The sequence below is a fragment of the Aspergillus lentulus genome (genome assembly GCF_001445615.1).
Source record: "Aspergillus lentulus DNA, contig: Alt09, strain: IFM 54703, whole genome shotgun sequence".
NCBI classification, from domain to species: Eukaryota; Fungi; Ascomycota; class Eurotiomycetes; order Eurotiales; family Aspergillaceae; genus Aspergillus; species Aspergillus lentulus.
The window spans coordinates 842,762-859,854 of NW_028322117.1; the positions used below are offsets into that span (position 1 = coordinate 842,762).

The 17,093-nt window shown below is 48.6% G+C and overlaps 4 protein-coding genes across 4 annotated transcripts; 2 read left to right on the forward strand and 2 right to left on the reverse strand.

Annotated features, from left to right (window-relative positions):
* Positions 1-79: 79 nt before the first annotated feature.
* ALT_5104 (cytochrome c oxidase assembly factor 1 family protein) lies at positions 80-703 on the forward strand (the record flags this gene model as incomplete). The annotated part of the gene is made up of 2 exons (XM_033555477.1): positions 80-547; positions 611-703. 2 exons carry the CDS (start codon positions 80-82, stop codon positions 701-703), a joined length of 561 nt encoding a protein of 186 aa, XP_033411368.1.
* Positions 704-978: 275 nt separating this feature from the next.
* Positions 979-1,937, reverse strand: ALT_5105 (mitochondrial 54S ribosomal protein uL3m; the record flags this gene model as incomplete). The annotated part of the gene is made up of 2 exons (XM_033555476.1): positions 979-1,076; positions 1,142-1,937. The coding sequence occupies 2 exons, from the start codon at positions 1,935-1,937 to the stop codon at positions 979-981; spliced, it is 894 nt and encodes a 297-aa protein (XP_033411367.1).
* Positions 1,938-2,877: 940 nt separating this feature from the next.
* ALT_5106 (uncharacterized protein C106.07c) lies at positions 2,878-3,314 on the forward strand (the record flags this gene model as incomplete). The annotated part of the gene is made up of 2 exons (XM_033555475.2): positions 2,878-3,082; positions 3,163-3,314. The coding sequence occupies 2 exons, from the start codon at positions 2,878-2,880 to the stop codon at positions 3,312-3,314; spliced, it is 357 nt and encodes a 118-aa protein (XP_033411366.1).
* Positions 3,315-3,872: 558 nt separating this feature from the next.
* On the reverse strand, positions 3,873-16,826 carry ALT_5107 (ankyrin repeat protein nuc-2; the record flags this gene model as incomplete). The annotated part of the gene is made up of 11 exons (XM_089599863.1): positions 3,873-4,088; positions 4,202-4,371; positions 4,434-6,672; positions 6,953-7,093; positions 7,161-7,211; positions 7,267-7,386; positions 7,448-7,532; positions 10,400-11,492; positions 14,698-14,885; positions 14,938-16,602; positions 16,660-16,826. 11 exons carry the CDS (start codon positions 16,824-16,826, stop codon positions 3,873-3,875), a joined length of 6,135 nt encoding a protein of 2,044 aa, XP_089455740.1.
* Positions 16,827-17,093: the final 267 nt, after the last annotated feature.

The following is a 17,093-nucleotide window of genomic DNA, read 5'->3' on the forward strand; positions in this document are numbered from 1 at the left end:
CCACTCACTGCATAACGGTTGCCTACTTGTTACTCGTCTTTTCCCTGCTCCTGTTAGTCCTTTCGCAACTGATCTGATAATGGCGCTTCTTACTGCGCAAAGGCGCATTGGCGTTCCCCGAGCCTTCCTGTTTCCTCGCCGCAATATGCCTCCTCACCGCAGTCTCATTCCCGCCCCCAAGGCCAACTCGGGCCCTTTGATGGAGCGACGGGCGGATCGAGAGCTTCCTTCTATCAATACTGAGAAGCGCCGATGGATCAAGACGCTGCCGATATTTGTGGTAGTTGTGGGAGCTGCAATGCTTGGCATATTTAATTACCAAAAGTCGTCGTCGAGCGTCGTGAGCAGCACGCTATATGCCCTTCGAACTTCACCTCGTGCACGGGAAATCCTGGGAGACGAAATTTACTTTGCTCAAAAGATACCGTGGATTAGCGGGGAAATGAATCAGCTTCATGGTCGTATTGATATCTCCTTTTGGGTGAAGGGGACAAAGGCTCAGGGAAAAATGCGGTTCCGAAGCATTAGGCCGGACCGCATGAGCTTTGTGCGTGACTTTACCTGATACACCACTTTCAAGACCCAGCTAACAGCTATCGCTTCCGAATAGTTTCGCACTGAAGAATGGAGCCTAGAGACGGAGGACGGCCAAGTCGTGCAGCTCCTTGACCATGACAGTGACCCTTTTTCCCAAAGCAATTGAACCACCATTCGGACATAAAACCCCACCGAGGATCATTGGCACACATGATTTTTATAGGTTTGTACATCGGAGTAATCTTCATGCATAGGATTAGGCGTTTTTTCGGCTTCGAACTGTCAGCTCCACCGGCTATAGCGTGTGGAGAAACCGTTCGAGTGATTCGGAGGAAATGCCAAACAGGATATCATTTATGTATCATATACAGACGCCGCTCTAGAAACAGGATAGTGTAATAGTACATTGAAGGGGACAAGACTCCAATATCTCCTCATGGGCTATGCAGCCGATTCGGATACAGGTGCAACCTCTGGCCAGGGCTTTTTGATAGCGTCCTGGATCCTGACTACGCATCCTTTAGGCCCGCTGACGGAACCTGCAACAAGATCAGTATCGACCATTAACAATGCTGTATTGAACGTTGGGTAGCGGGAAATATACCGTTGACAACGACAATACCGTTCTCTGCGTCAACCTTAAGAACTTTCAAGTTCTGCACGGTATTTTGCTCATTACCCATGTTCCCCGCCATTTTCTTTCCGGGATACACTCTGGAACCACCACCTTGACTAGGCCCGGCTGAACCAAGCGACCGATGGGTTAAACTGACACCGTGACTGCGGTCCTGTCCGTGGAAGCCGTGTCGCTTCATCACACCGGCAAACCCTTTACCCTTAGAGTTGGACCGGGCATCGACATACTGACCTTCCTGAAACCAGTCTGCATTGATTATTTGGCCGACAGGTAAGAGGCCACTCTCATCTTTGACACGGAACTCGTAAACGTGTCTCTTTGGCGAGACACCGTTGGTCGAAAAATGGCCTAAGAGTGACTTCGTCACATTGCTGGGATGCTTCCAACCGGCACCGACCTGAACGGCATTATAGCCATGCGTCTGTCTTGTCTTGTGTGAGACGACTTGTACTCGATCGAGCTGCAGAACAGTGCAAGCGATGCGTTTCCCAGTTTCGGCATCGTATACAGCGGTCATTCCTTTCTTGATAGCGATGGCACCGGTCCGGAGAGGTAGAGTATTCGCCTTGCGTTCCAAAGCAGCCGTAGTCGTCGACTTAAGCACAGGTAATTCAGGACCGATATTGAACCGAGAGGGTTTAGGTGGATTTAATGATTTTATACCGAAAGATCGTACAGACACATTGCCAGTGATAGTGAGCGATTGAGGACCCAGGAAGAGAATAGGAAGCTGCATCAGCTTCCTTGACAGTCGAGGCGACATAATGAGTGATCGTTTGACCGGTGATTGAATGATAATCGAAACAGTCTCGTCCCTTCGGCTTTCTTTTGAGATTTTCCCAAGCTGCGGAGAGCGTACGGAGAAGGGCTAAGGCGGTCAACGGCGTTTTGCCTGTGGTGTCAATATCGGGTAAATATACAACGGCCAATGGGAGTCCTTACTGGGGCGTATCTCTCACCAAGCACTAGTACAGATGATAAGAGGAACGGTACTGATGGAAGCAAGTTATTGAAATGGAATTTCATTATGCTAAGTCCGGGCGAAGATCGTTATCCAGGTGTATCCGTCGCCTGCACAGAGTCATGCAGAGCATGTCATCCCGGCGCCCGGACGTATCGGCACGCCGAGCACCGGAAACTGTATGGAATCCTCAATTAGTAGCTTATTATTTTCTTCCCTTCGTGGCACGTCATTAAGAGTGAAAGCAACAACTCCTGACAGGCGCCCTTCAGCTTGTTAATTAAATCTTCTAAGGCCAATTGTTCAACAGCTTGGGTCCTGCAATACCCTCTTAATCATGTCTTTGAAATTCATATCTACACCGCGGTGGTTTTCGCACTTCATCGATCAAGCCGGCCATGCGCCCTCATCATCTTTTTTCAGAAAGAATGTCACATCTTCACAGACACTTTTTACGAGCAATGTAGTTGCTTCATTCCCCTCTCGTCGAGCATTTGCTTCCTTCCCCGCTTGGAAGTCCAATCCACAATATCCATTTTTTCCCCGCCGATCGGGGTCAACTACTACTTTTACATACAATCCCCCCAGCACTCTGCAACGGTCAATCTTCCGGCGATTCAACTCATCGAGGGCAAATCAATCGGCACGGCCGGCTGAGTCAGGCTCGCTGTCTCAGCGGCTGAAAAAGCTGTCCAGGGAGTATGGCTGGGCTGCGCTGGGTGTTTACCTGCTGTTATCAGCCATGGATTTTCCCTTCTGTTTCATTGCGGTCCGCCATTTGGGCGCAGAACGAATAGGCCACTATGAACATGTCGTCGTCGAAACAGTCAAAGGCTTATTCGGAGCAAAGTCTGCGCCGGAGGAACAGAGCCAGGAAGAGGTCTCAGCTGCCCAGTCTGGCCAGCAAACCGCAGAAGCTCAGAAGAAGAATAATGGCGACGGACCCAGTATGATGCCCCCTGACTTGTCTTAATCCCTGTCTCTTCGCTGAAGTTTTGCTGATCCGTACATTCTTTTCTTTGCGCAGGTTTGTGGACTCAGCTCGCCCTGGCGTATGCAGTTCACAAGAGTCTCATCTTCATTCGCGTACCCCTGACCGCCGCCATAACCCCCAAAGTCGTCAAGGTCCTAAGAGTATGGGGGTGGGATCTCGCGAAGCGGAGGCCAAGGGGCATGTAAGCTCCGGAATCGCTCCTAGCGAAGTGCACTTCGAACATGTCGTTGAGCCCTAGGTCACTTCCTACTGTGGAAAATGATCATGTCTTTGCAAATATTGTCTTCTCTACTCTTATTCTTATTGGCATAGCGAGTTGTAAGACTAGAAGGTGTATTATAAATGGTTGTAGTTGCAAAATCTAATATCAAAGAGACGTCGCACCATATTCTTGCCCACTTGCACATTTCCAGCCGGGGTATTCCTCTCAAGCGATGCTGTTGAACAGTAACCAATAGAGCTGATATGCAAAAGAAAAGTAGACATGATATAGCCGGGCATCGACTACGTTCCCCGGTAGAGACAACAGCGATTCCATAGATAGGAAGAGACACCGGGGACGCCAAACAGTAGAAAAGCGAAAACAAGGAGCCAGCGACAGATGAAGTCAAAAGCCCTCAGGGAATGGAAAGCAATAACATGTCTACAACGACTCAATGAACATCCACCCAAGGTTGATCAAAGATGGCGGAAATATGGACCATAATATAACTGATCGAGACAAGAGACGAAGAAACAGAGCACTACATGTCAATCATGTCGTTGAATCTCAGAATGCCGTTGGCTTTCATAACACCATTGACACCGTCAGGCATTCGGTATGCCCACTCGGCGACACCCATGGTATCAGCAGCTGCCAGAGGATTTTTTCTCTCTGGTTCTTCATCTTCGTCGGATGTATCGGCTACAAGGACGAGACCAAGGCCTTTGATTGTTTCCACAAGAGCTGGGACAACATTCTATAACACGTCATGGACGTTAAGTTAGCTGTAAATCTCTCAATTTTTTGGTGTCGAATGTAGGTTGTGACATTGTGGGTACGCGATAACGAAAGGGGGGAATAACGACGTACCAGAAGACTAGAGCGGCATATTAAGCCCATGAAGTTGTTGCTCTGCGCAATACGTGCTGACTCCTTGATTGACATTGACGTTCGGCCACTGCTGTCTACATCTGGCAAGGAGCCAATATCCCGAGCCAAGTCCCGAATTTGGCCGAGATCATTGCAAAGCAGTACCGGAACTAATAGTCGGAGCTCAGGATTAGCCATAGAAACCAAGGCATGTGCGATAGCAATCACTTACAGTTCGGCTGCTTCCAGTTAAGAGCTGTACATATATTATGATTATACGAGGTAAAGACGACAGAACGTAAGAAGTCCGGATTGTGCTCTCTTGCAACACGCGCATGATCGAATACCTCAGTTAGAATGGCATCCGCGAAGCTATTGACGTCGGCTAGAGATGTCATATTCAGTTCGCGTTCCTCGGCAGGTGACGGATAGAGAATAGATAGATTGACGCTGACGCTGATCGGAAGGTGCCGCAGTACTTCCCGCAAGGAAAAAAAGGATGCTGCAAGAAGACGATGGGTTTGTGCAATATTGTTGGTAGCGTTCTCTTTCAGGAACTGTATCGTCTCAGCTTGATTCACGCCTCTCTCAGCGCCGACCGACTTGAATTCATTGAATGACAGGTGGCAGATGGGTATTTCCACACTATGATGCTGAATGGTGAATCGCGGATAAAGCACAGGTACTCTGTCCCTGGTGAGCTGTACAAATAATTGAACATGATCCCCTGACAAGCTAGACCCTGTCACCAGGCCATTGTGTTCAGAGTCGAGCGCACTGGTCGCCTTCCAATATGTCGCAAAGTGCGTAATCTCGAGAGGATCACCATGGTAAGGTTTGATGACTTGAAAGCCGAACCGTAACTGGCCGATTGAGCGTAGTCTAGGATCAAAGAGTGGCAGAGTACATGACCCGGTACTGGATTTTTCGGCCCTAAACACGGTAGGTAGAGCGACACTTTTCGCAATCACTTTCGAACCAAAGGTAGGAAAGACCTCAAAATCAACAGCAAATGATTCTAGGTTATCGACATGAAATGAGATGGTCCTCGAATCTTCCTGAATAGGGAGCATGATTGTGCGAGGTATTAAATCGGAAAGCTTCGACGAAATGGTTAAGCGAGCAGCAGGATGGCGACCTGCTTGGTCAAAGCAAAGCGAGCCTGAGCTACCTGGCTCGAATAGAATTTGGACAAATACTTTCTTATCCAGGAAGTTGTGTCCGTAGCGTCTCAAAGGAATGATGGGTGGGGGCAGCGAAAGGTCAGGAATGCCATCAGCAGTGTCCATGTCACCCGAGTCCGCTATCTCGTGATTCATTGTAGTCGAACTTGGTTCCTGCAACCTCAAGCCATTGAGGATATCGAGGGGCTTTTGAGGTAATTGTGACTCACTACGATGAGACCACAGAAGGAGCATGCATTCCAGGTGTCCTTCCCATGCGGCATAGTACATCGCGGACAGCCCTTTCTCATCGACAGCACTGGCGTCGACCCCGAGTTCTAGTAGGGTACGCAAACAGTTCACACAACCTTCACTCGCTGCGTGGAAAAGCGGTGTCCATTGATACAACTTGTCCCTTTGGTCCATATCAGCTCCGTGCTGTTTGAGAAGGAGCAATAGTTCTGGGGGCTGGGAAGCACGTGCAACCATGTGCTGAGGGTAGAGTCCCTCAGCGTCCGGAAGCAGTTGGGCATTTCGTTCGAGAAGCATTCTGACTATCGGTATTGAGCCGTGCTGACAGGCGAGGTTGAGAGGAATATGGTCTGATTCCGATGCCGGTCCAATGCGAGCATTGTGCTGGAGAAGCTGCTCAGCACATGTCAACTGATTCTTGACGATGCTATGAATCAACGGTGTAAAATTGTTGTGATCCGCGGTGTCTACAGTATCAGGGCCAACAGCCAACAGCTCGCGCACCATATCAACGCGACCATGCATACAAGCATAATGCAGAGGTATCCTGCCGTACACATCTGCTCTGGACACATCGACCCCTGCTGAGATACCTGTCTTGAAAACAAAGCCCCGCCCTGAAATGGCGGCTTCATGTAAGCAATTTCGTTCATTGATATCATCTTCGGCATTGATATCAACTAATCCACTCTCCAGAAGAACTACAAGCACTTCATCGGAGTATTCGTTGATTGCTGCGAGAAAGGCCCGAGTCGCACGATCCCGGGCATCGGGGGCAGTATGAAGCTTGGCAGTCCACTCGCGTAGGGTTTGCAGATTGCCGGTAGTGGCAGATTGCAGGATTTGCGCATCGAGATCTTCCTCGTCGGTCCCAAAAGGCGGACCAACCCGGTCAGCTGGACGGGCTGTATCAAACTGGATATTTTCGCCTTCCGCCCATGCTTCGAGTTCTAGGCGAGCTGTGGTTGCTCGGTCTGAAAGATCACGCAAGACGTCTCGATTGAAACAAGGTTGCACTTCGACGGCTCGATGGAGATACAGCTCCTTCATGCGAGACTACCAGAAGAATAATTTGTGAGTCTGGGACACGGGAAAAAAGGGTAGTACCCAATGCAAAGAGCATAAATTCGTTCCAACCTTTGATGTTTTATCCCACTACATATGCCGTCAGCCGCGGTTTCCAGTAATTTGTCAACCTCTCCGTTTTGGGTGACGAACCTTTTTCAGAATTTTGGACATAGCAGTCTCATTTATTGCGACAAATTGCTATCGCAGAGAAGATACACCGTATTAGCACCAGAGAGCCGAAAAGCTAATTCCAATGAGGCACACTCACTTGTAATTTGTTCAAGTCGCCATCGAACTGTTGAAACCCTTCGATCAAGGCCACGAAATTGGCTGGAGCCTTGGAGTGCGACATTGCCCGAGACTGAACGACACGTTTCTTGTCCAAGAGGGTTTTCAAGCGCAGAGAGAACTATCCTCCAGTCAGCCATCGTCATATGGGGACACTGGTTTTGCCCGATAGGACAGGATATTCAAACCTCGGATTCTTTCTGTAGGTAAAAGGTATTGACTTTTTCAATCTCACGCTCCTATATTGACGGTTACTCAGTATTGGCACATGCATCGGTGATTGCAAATTCATACAAGTCGGAAGAAGAACACTTCCTTATTCGCGCGAAGGGCGGTTTGCGCATCGGGAGCATCCTGTCCTGCAGCAGTAGCCTGCGCGGGCAATTTGGGCGTCGCGCTCAGTTGCTTTATGAGCTATTCGCAGAAAGCTAGTCAGCAATAAGGAAGCCACCGTCTGTAACCAAAAAGGACCGACCTTCTTCAGAGCCTTGTAGTTCACAAAGCTGGCGGCATACTCCGGAAGATCAAGCTGCCTTCGTTGAATCTGCTTCCCGAACTTCCTATATATTGAAAATAATGATCAGCTCCATAATGCCCTGAAAGCAGTATTACTTGCGCCATCAAAAAAAAGAGAAAAGGATTCCTAATGCGCCGCCGGAACCTACATCTTGAGAAGTTCTTGTGTGAAAGTAAACGGTTCTTGAACCGACGAATACCCCTACTGGCGATCAGCGTCGAACAATGAGAACCCGGATATCGGCAGTAGCAGATCGTACACCGTCAATTGATCGCGTACGAAGCAGAAGAAGGGAATGAACAGGTCAATCCGGAAGGAAAGGATGAGGGAAATTCCTGCCCCTCTCTAAGCTCGAGACGACGACAGAAGCACGATGATGTCGAATAGTCGAGTGGGTCAAGACGACAGTCCGAAATCGTCAGTTGCGGTACGTAGTAGGAATAGAAACAATATCGGTAGGCGTTGTCCGGTTATACAAATGAGAGGCCACTGATCCTCGCAATGTGATAGTTTCGAGCTCGAAGGCGGAGAGAAGAATGCACACATCCGGACCGGGCCAGAGAATCAAAAGAAATGAAAGAGGGGGAGGCCGGACATCTGTCGTAAGGGTCCCTGTTGGTTGAAGACCCAGAGTAGGAAGGAAAGAGCACGAGAGGCAGATCGGGAGGTAATGCTATAGAGTGCCGTCAAGTGTCAAAATAATAGTAGTAATTAGTAGGTAGGACCTCGTCATTGGGGGGTCTCGCTGGCAATTGCGGGCTAACAATGCCTATGGGAGGGGCTTTTTTGACCCCGCTTGTCTGGAGGGGTTAAAGCAAGTTGGAAGAGGATTGAAACCAGAATAATAATAAAAAATAATAATATATAATAATTAGGGAAATCGAGACGATTTGACGGTGATTATTATTATTGATAACGAGCAAGGGCAGTATGTACCAGAGTATCGACGGAGACCTAAGCTCTCGCCGCAGGACAGGAGAAACTAAGGTATGTACTAACGCCCTTACTAAGGCGGAACAAGAGAGTGGGGACCTCTGGGTAGCTGAATGCAGCAACCAATCACCACAGCAGATCTGCCCACGTTCTGACTATCTGAACAGCCAGCATCTGTCGGATTTTCTCTGCTGTATGGATCGAGGGCTGCCACTCCAGAAAGCTAATGTAGCCGATTAAGAAAACTAGTCCCCTTTGATTCTAATTGTTTGTTGCTGACTTACTCCGTACTCAGAGAAGTGACAGACACCAACCATAGGCTGTTCGAGGGCAACGTGTTCTGCCGAATCCGTCTGGCAGCTGTGGCTAAGAAAATCTATCTCTTCACTCGGTCTGCTAGACGCGGCGGTTGCCTGAGACATCAAGCCCCTTGCTCAGTAAGGTAGCAACCGCTCTGAATTGACTTAAGCTACTTTGAGTGGACGCTTGGTGATCTGATCATCCGAGTCATGTCTACTTCCCTCAGGCACATATCGCCGGCTCTCATAACTAGTATGGTATAAAACTATGTGGTAGGTACCTATTATCAATACAGGCATTCCGTTCAGGTGGATTAGTTGGAACTTAGGGCAGGTGCCTTACTACCACTGGCCGGCAATACTTCAATGATGATTTGTACATGGTAGATAATACATTCTATGGTTGGTTCGGTAATTTACCTTAGCAGTTATCTGTCTTCATAGTAGGTAGCTACCGCGCCCTGCAGCTTGGCCTTCTGAAGATATGAAGTTTGAATAGATAGCATACCCTCGGTCTCGAGCCAATCATCGGAATATTCAAGTCTTTGATCGTCATCTGATGTCAGAGTGCATATTACGGAGCCTTAGTATCTACTTTAAAACCTTCATAGTTCACGGTGTTGCCGCCGCTGCGCTGATCCCTGCTTGGTATATTTTTAATACTATTCATCAGTAGCCAAGAAGATTGGCTACTTATGCCGGCCTTCTCATAGAAAGACTCTCGCAGTGTCTTCATGTCATTTACTACCGGAATAACTCACCCCGATTGTCTGTGTAGGCTGGTGCTACACCGGTGGTTCCCACCACACCTGGAATACTCCGCTATAGTGTGTGGAGCAATCAAGGGAATATACACGAACGTGGCTGACGAAAGTACAAAGATGACACTGTATGTATTTTAATGTGCAACTCTCTCAGAAGAATTACAGGACCATTGCATCCAAATATACAAAGCTAAGATGCAAGCAGTGTGACTCGACCCCACAACCTCGATCCAGAAAAGTCAAAGAATAACATAAAACGCAGATGGCCATGGGAACTGGAGATATTCATGCACGTCTGGAGCCGGTTCAGAATCTCCAGCATCTCGGATATCAAAATCAAAATGCGAATCAACAGCAGGCAAGCAGCCAGAAGAGAGCCCAGAAGGACACAGCGGTGTATAAAACTGGAAAAAAAGAATAAGAGGGAAAAGACGGTGCCTTAAGAAGCGGGAATACAGAATCTCATGAACATAAGCGAACTGTTAGAACAGAAGGTACATCGAGCGAAGGAATCATGGAAAAATCCTCAAAGGATGGGCTATGGAATAATGAGAAGAGCAGAAGAGAAGTAAGTCCAAGAAGACAGATTTTGAGCGAAGAAAACAAGAACGGCGAATCGTGATGGAAGGAGACTAAATGCTGACGGCACAAGATAATACCGAACGATTGGTCAGTAAGGTGCAGTGGAAGAGGCCGGCCCATATCAATTCGAGTCCTTTGTCAGTATCCTGCGGCCGCAGAAGCACTGGACAGGACTCTACCATATTCGGCAAAGACAAGGAGGCTTCATGTCATCCTTTCAAAAGTTTTGGGCGATGCCAGCGTTTCCTTGTCGCGGGAAGACCGCCGGGTTCTCGATCCGCGTATTGCGCCGGGCCTGGACATCTCGAATCACAGGCTGATTCGGGACATACGGACCGTCTCCATAAGCCCCGTACTGCCCTTGCATATCACTATAGTATGGATTATCCTCGTAGAAGGCAGCAGCCGGATGGGTGCCAGACATATGGCTTTCTTCCGAGGCATCGGATCTATTGGCTGCGGAGTAAGCAGACGAAGCATTGGACGGACCACGGTGGATGTCAGCGGTGCGATTATTAGAAGCTGCAGGAGCAGCTCCCAGGACCCCGATTGGTTCAGTTTCTTGCATCTGCCCTTCGGAAAATTGGATGGTACCGTCGCTCGGAGTTGCAGCGTGATGGTAGCCAGGTGCACTTCCAGCTTCCGACATAGCCAATCCCGGCCCGGCGCCGCTCGACAAATTCGTCGATGCTTTGCGGCCAGCGGAGGTCGTTCCCCAACCCCGATATCCAGATGCGTCCTCCTTGGGTTCGTATGCAGCGCCGCCACCCATGATGGGCGGTAGAGTCGGATCGTTATTCGGATTGAATCCGTACTCCTCCACCTCTTTTCTTCGTTCTTCCTCCGCCGCTTTCTTTGCCTTCCATTTGCGCCAGAAGTACAAGGCAGCTAGGATGATCAAAGCAACGGAGACGACGGGTACGACTACCGCTACAGCGATTGTGCCACCAGCAGAAAGTCCAGAACCACCCGAGCTTCCTCCTGTAGACGATGCAGTTGCTGACGATCCGGATGATGTAGTTGTCACTCCATTGGCTGAATTTCCAGTCGGGAGAGTTTGAGATGTAGATTCCGTCGAAGTAACGTAAATGGTCGTCGGTCCAGTATTTGTATTGGTAGGTGATGCAGTAGCGATAGTTGTGGTGACGCCGTCGGGGCTCCGAGAGGTCTCGGAACTGGTGGATTGTGTGGTCTGTGCAGTCGTGGTGGATGAAGTGCTTGTCGTGCTTGAAGTGCTTGTACTACTTGTACTGCTAGTCGTTGGTGGTTCTGGTGGAGTGGACGTCGTTGAAGTAGTTGATGAAGTGATCGAGGACGTTGAAGTTGGCTCGGATGCGGTGGGTGGAATTGACGTCTGCTCAGCAGTTGTTTGGGCCGGCGTACCGCCATTGGCGTTGACACTCGTCGGAGCTGCCTGTGCTGTTCCTATAAGAATCGTTAATCGACCGTCTGATCGCGATTGAACGGACCAATTCTGATAGAGAGGAAACCATCGTGGGCAGGCTGGCTAATCCATACCAGAAGACATGATTCAGTCGCTCTCCTGAGGTGATACTCTCCAAGAGAAATCTAATGGTACAATCGGGAGCGCAAAAATCCAGACGCGCAGATAACGTGGGTACAGTCGTCTTGTCTTTTGACGCGAACGGCGCTTCCAACTAAGTTGCAGGGTCGAGCAATTCACTTTCTCGACGTTGTTGGGGATATCAGCAGACCGAAGGTTGACCGACCGTGATTTCGTGGAGGGCGAGCGTGGGCCCGAAGTCCCATCAACAATTGGGAAAAGAGACAAAAGTATGAGAAATGAAACAAAATAATAGTGAGTGAGAGAAGAAATGATAATGAGTGGCTGTCGACTACGACACAGTAAACGATTGCGCGCGCAGCGATTATAGGAGTTGCAGTCAAATGTGGTCAGAATTGAGGCCGACGGAGGTACAGTCTGCGGGACGGTTGATGATGATCAGGGGCGAATCGAAATAGAAACGTCCACCGGGAAAACGCAGGAAAGAAACCTGGCAGGTACCTACACAGGCTCCATGAGATGACAGTGGAAGACAATAACTGGAGATAGATGATAATAGGTACAATATAATGGTAATGATGAGGTTAATTCGACCGTTTGAGAAAGGAAACGGTTCGAAGGACGAAGGAAAAGCGAGTTAAAAGAAAGGGAATGAATCGAAGTGAGAGTGGAGATGCAGAGAATATCTAGTAATAATACAGATAAATCATGGATCATGAATAATAGATTCCATTGCTAAAGCCGGTTTCTCTAGTGGTATTCATCCCTAGTGACTTTTAAGTGGGCTCAAATTCTTCTACTTTCTCTTAAGAGGTGACCATATTCGGTACATATCTACCTGTTGGCAAATGTGTATACTAAAGTTCCCTGGTACAGTAGTATCTAGCTATTTAATGACATATTAAAGTCTTCTATTTTCAAGACTAGCACCTTAGGTTCTCGCGATAGCTCTGACTTCATTTAAGACCATAGCTAAATAAAAACATTGTTGTACATTCTTTAAAGCAAATGTGTCCAACAGTTAGGTACCACTAAGGTACTGAATTTGGTGTGCTTGCTGTAATTGATTACCATTCACCACTGGCCCATGGAACCCTCCGGTATTATTAGCAAAAGACAAATGCGGCCATGCGGTCGAATGGATTACAGTGTACTCCAAACATCCATGTACTTCGGAAAAGGAAGTGCGGAGTTACTGCAACCAGCATGTATATTTAATATAAAGGTTGTTTTCATATTTTACAACGGAGGTAAGTTAGTTCCTCATGCTCTCAGCAACAGCATCTTCTTAACTAAACAAACATCTGGGACCGAAGTGGCCTTTATTTAATGCTTGCGTCAACAGTATCCACAGAGGAATTAGTTCGCTAGATCTGTACATACACAGCAGTAGGTAGTTACTATATTTTCTACCCCCAGTATTTACTCTGTACATCAGTGTCTAGGTGAGTGTCGATTAGACAGTCGTCTACCTTACAGACAAGTGCTTCATGGCCCAGAGCACTAGGTGGTAATTTAGTGGTCTTGAAGTAGAATATCATCGCTGATTGGTGGAAAACCAAACGGATTCTTCTATTAGTTAGTACTGATATGGATACCTCGGTCATGTACGGAGCGGAGCAGTCAATGACTGAATAACAAACAGCATTGTGTTTTTCTATTTTTGTTGTTATCTCTCAGTCAGCATTAGCTCTACTTTCTCACAGAGTATGTTTCTCTCTCTTCCCTCGTCCTCCCTCAAGCTTTTCTGCGTATCTAATAATTACCCAAGGTTGCCCTCACATTGAAGTATTAGAAAGCGACCGCCGAATATTTTGTACATGCTTTTCCGCAAGTGGACTTTGGTTCAGTTCAGACGATTATGAATTACTCCCGGGCCACAGCCCTAATCCGTTGTGCAGAGCGGATCACCTCAGCCCATATCCATGGATAGGATCAGGACTACAGTCAACAGTGCCGGGCATACCTACTTACCCTACACCGGAGTTAACTGACAATTTTGTACCATGAATGAAGGGTATCTCTCGGAACCAAGGCTACCCTCGCACCAGTTCACTACAATAATAAATATGACTAACCAGCAGCTGTTCAGCTTGTGTTCAGACCTTACCCACGATTAGTCATCTAGCATGTCCAGGTAACTAAGAGATAGTCCGCACTTACACTCGCAGGAGACTAATAAACTCGTTAAGCCCATTCTGACCATGGATAATCTTGATAGATCTATTATTCAGGTGGTCTTGCATTGACATGCTATTTGTTTAGTTCTACTCTTTCCAAGTCCGTCACTTGCATGTTTCTACGTAAGAGTTGCTGCTTGGGAGAGCAGGTGGAGGTATAATTTCCGATATATCTCGAGTCTAGGAATAGGTAAGTAGAAGAACACATGGTTATATTCAGACGAACACACCATATGGAGAAGCGGGAGGATTTCACTTTGTAAATCCACTGTCGGTCTGAATCCAGATATTCAAAACAGAAATTTGATTTACCGGCTGGGGGCCAGAGATCAAACCAGGACCCATCATCTCGCTTCTGAGTACTTGAAAGATGAATTCGGGTGTGGAGACAGCACCAAGTGAAAGAATTTTAAGTATAGTCTATTTCTCCACAAGCCAGACTCGCGCCGCTCAAGGAAGAATTCAAAAATAGAGCCTGAGACGCCTGACGGCACAAAGCCATGCTCGACTTACTGTTCTTTAGAACAGTATGCGGAAAGCAGGAAATGATCACAATCACACTAACAGAACAAAGCCCCATTCACAGACAGTATCTCAGATTTCACTGCCGCTAAAGCCTTGAAATCAAGTAGATAGGAAGATCAGAGAATAGAAAAAAGAAAGAAAAAAAAAGGAAAAGATCCAGCTTCATATATCTTATGTACCCCATGGACGTAGAATTGCCAGTAACATTGATCCCAGTTTCTGGGGAGACAGCGCCCATTCCGGAACAAATAACAAGAGAAGGTCGTGAAGTACCCTAGCGACATTGTGGAAAGATAGTCATCACCTGGAGGAGCAGAAAATCAAATCTTGACGATAGCTTTCTATGTTTGCCGCATATCCCATGACGGACGGAGATTGGACATCAAGTCATCCTTCGTACCTACAGTCTCTGGGGGAAGCCGGCTGACCCGATACGCACCCGTGCGAATGTTATGCAGATGAGCGGCAGAGATCCCTGTGCGGTTGCTATGAATGCTGCCAGCGTCGCTTGCGGTCTCTGCGTTCTTGAAGCGAGGCGGAGGCGCGAAATCAAGGTTATCGAACGTTCCTGATTTACGCAATGCATGCCTAAGGAGATTGTTAGTTTTGTGATCTAGATCTTACTGGAATACAGACTTACGGGCTTGGTATCGGCGCGAGCTCATCGAAAGCGGAGGCAAGAGGTGTACGAGCAGGTGCTACCGGAGTGTAAGGGCGCAGTCCACCAAGAGGTGTCTCTGCTCGTCCTTCCTTTTTGTCCTTGAAGTTCATGCCTGGGGCATACTCGGCAGCGATCATAAGGGAATCCTCTTTCAGCAAGTGAGGAGAAGGTAGAACTTGAAGAGGTGATGGGGGCGGCATTGGCTTGCGAGGAGCTCGAGGCCCGGGCAACCGATGAGAAGCCGAAGAGAAAGCACGAGGTCCCGGATAGTTGGACCGATCGCTGGCACCACCCACAGAGCCTGTAGCCATATGCCTGGCAGCTCCTTGGAAGCGGGGTGGTGCGCGGGGGGGCGGCGTCATGGCACGACGATTGACGGGCTCAGCGAACGGTGCTGGAACTGCATCGTAATATTCACCAGTGGTAGGATCGTAGACGTAACCATCATCCTGAAAGTATTCTGGACCGTATTCCTCGTAGATAGTTTCCCTGCCCGTCTTAGACTCGTCAAAGTACTCCTTGTAAAACGACCGAATACGGTTGGCACGCTGCTCAGGATTATCTGAGGGATCCTCTGGAGGCAGAGGGCGAAGTCCCAGGGTGAATCTACGTGTGTCACGACGAACATCAAGGCTTTGATTCTGAGACTGCAGCGGCTCCTGGGGGATAGCAGGAGCTGCAGCATAATGTGGGGCCGCGTCACGCTTCTGGGCATCTTCAGCCCCGTCGACATTCACTGCCGGGATCTGAGGATGAGACTTTCTATTATCACCATAGTCGCTCGCTGCATCGCTCACAGGAAGTGAAATTCGAGGTGTTGGCATGGACGGTGACTGCTTTGAAGGCGAAGTCGAGTCAAAATTGGTCGACTGATCTTCATGAATGGGACGACTGTGTTGTTCACGGGTGTCTAGATGCAGCTCCAATGAAGGGTCCATGGCGTTCTTGGGAGGTTGTTGAGGCAAATTGTCATGGCGGGACTCCGAAGATGATATGTCCTCGCCGCTGTCGGCATGGCCACCTGGCGCTGGACTTGTTCCACGGCTACCGCTGACTCCCGGTATATGAACAGGGCTCAAACTGCGTGGCAGATTCAGCTGCAACCCCACATCCTGCCCATTTCCTTGGCCCGGCGGACTGTGCAAGCTACCACCGTCCGAAGGAGCATTATACAGTGGCGGTGACGAACGCGAAATTCTCTGGGCGTTCTGCAGTAAACCTTGGTTCATGTCATCTCCTCGCAGACTGGCTTTACTCTGTGATCTGGAGAATGCCGACGTGTCATCATGGAATCCCCTCGGTTGCGATCTGATAGATGCATTATCACCGAGGAATGAACTTGCATGGCGGTACTTATCGTCATCACCAATCATAGACCGTGAAAGGGAGTGTAACGACTCCCGGGAACCATGCAGACCAGGAGGAAGGAGATAGGGGCTTGGACCTATGTCGAGGGACATTCCCTTGGAATGCATGTTGCTTCCTTTCTCTGCCTGCGTCATTTGTTTAGACCCAGCTCTGGGTTCCAAGTCTAAGCCAAAATCTAGAGATTTATGCTTGTCATTGGCATCTTCCTGGCGAAGCTTCTTCACATTCCGCCGATGCAGATAGAATAGGACGATAATGGCGCATACAATTGGGATACTGGTCGCTCATCAGCCCATGCATAAGAAACAGACCAGGAACGAGAAATCCACGTACACTGCGCCTAGTACAATCGGCAAGGTCGTTGTACTGGACGAGTTTGTATATTTCTCGCATGCACTGGAGGTGTCACCCTCAGGACAACGGGTGCTTGCGAACGTCGTAGATGTTGACGGCACCCTTTTCACAAGGGTTGGACCTTCGGTGCCAACCAAGAGAGGCATACGGTCTCGAGGCACAATGTCTGGTCGACGCGGCGGGGAACGCACGGACATGTGGATTCCATGACGGGGAAAATGTTGATGTTTGGGATGATGATGCATGGTCGTCCTAACTCGTCTGGTCTCAGTGACTTTTTGAGTCGGACGCCCGATACAAAGATCTCTAAGGTCAGTGGACCCCTATAGTCGTCGGGTCGATTCGAAGGGGCGGGGATTGCAATGAATTGCGAGGACCAGCGATCAAATCCAGCAATCGACGGTCTCTAATCA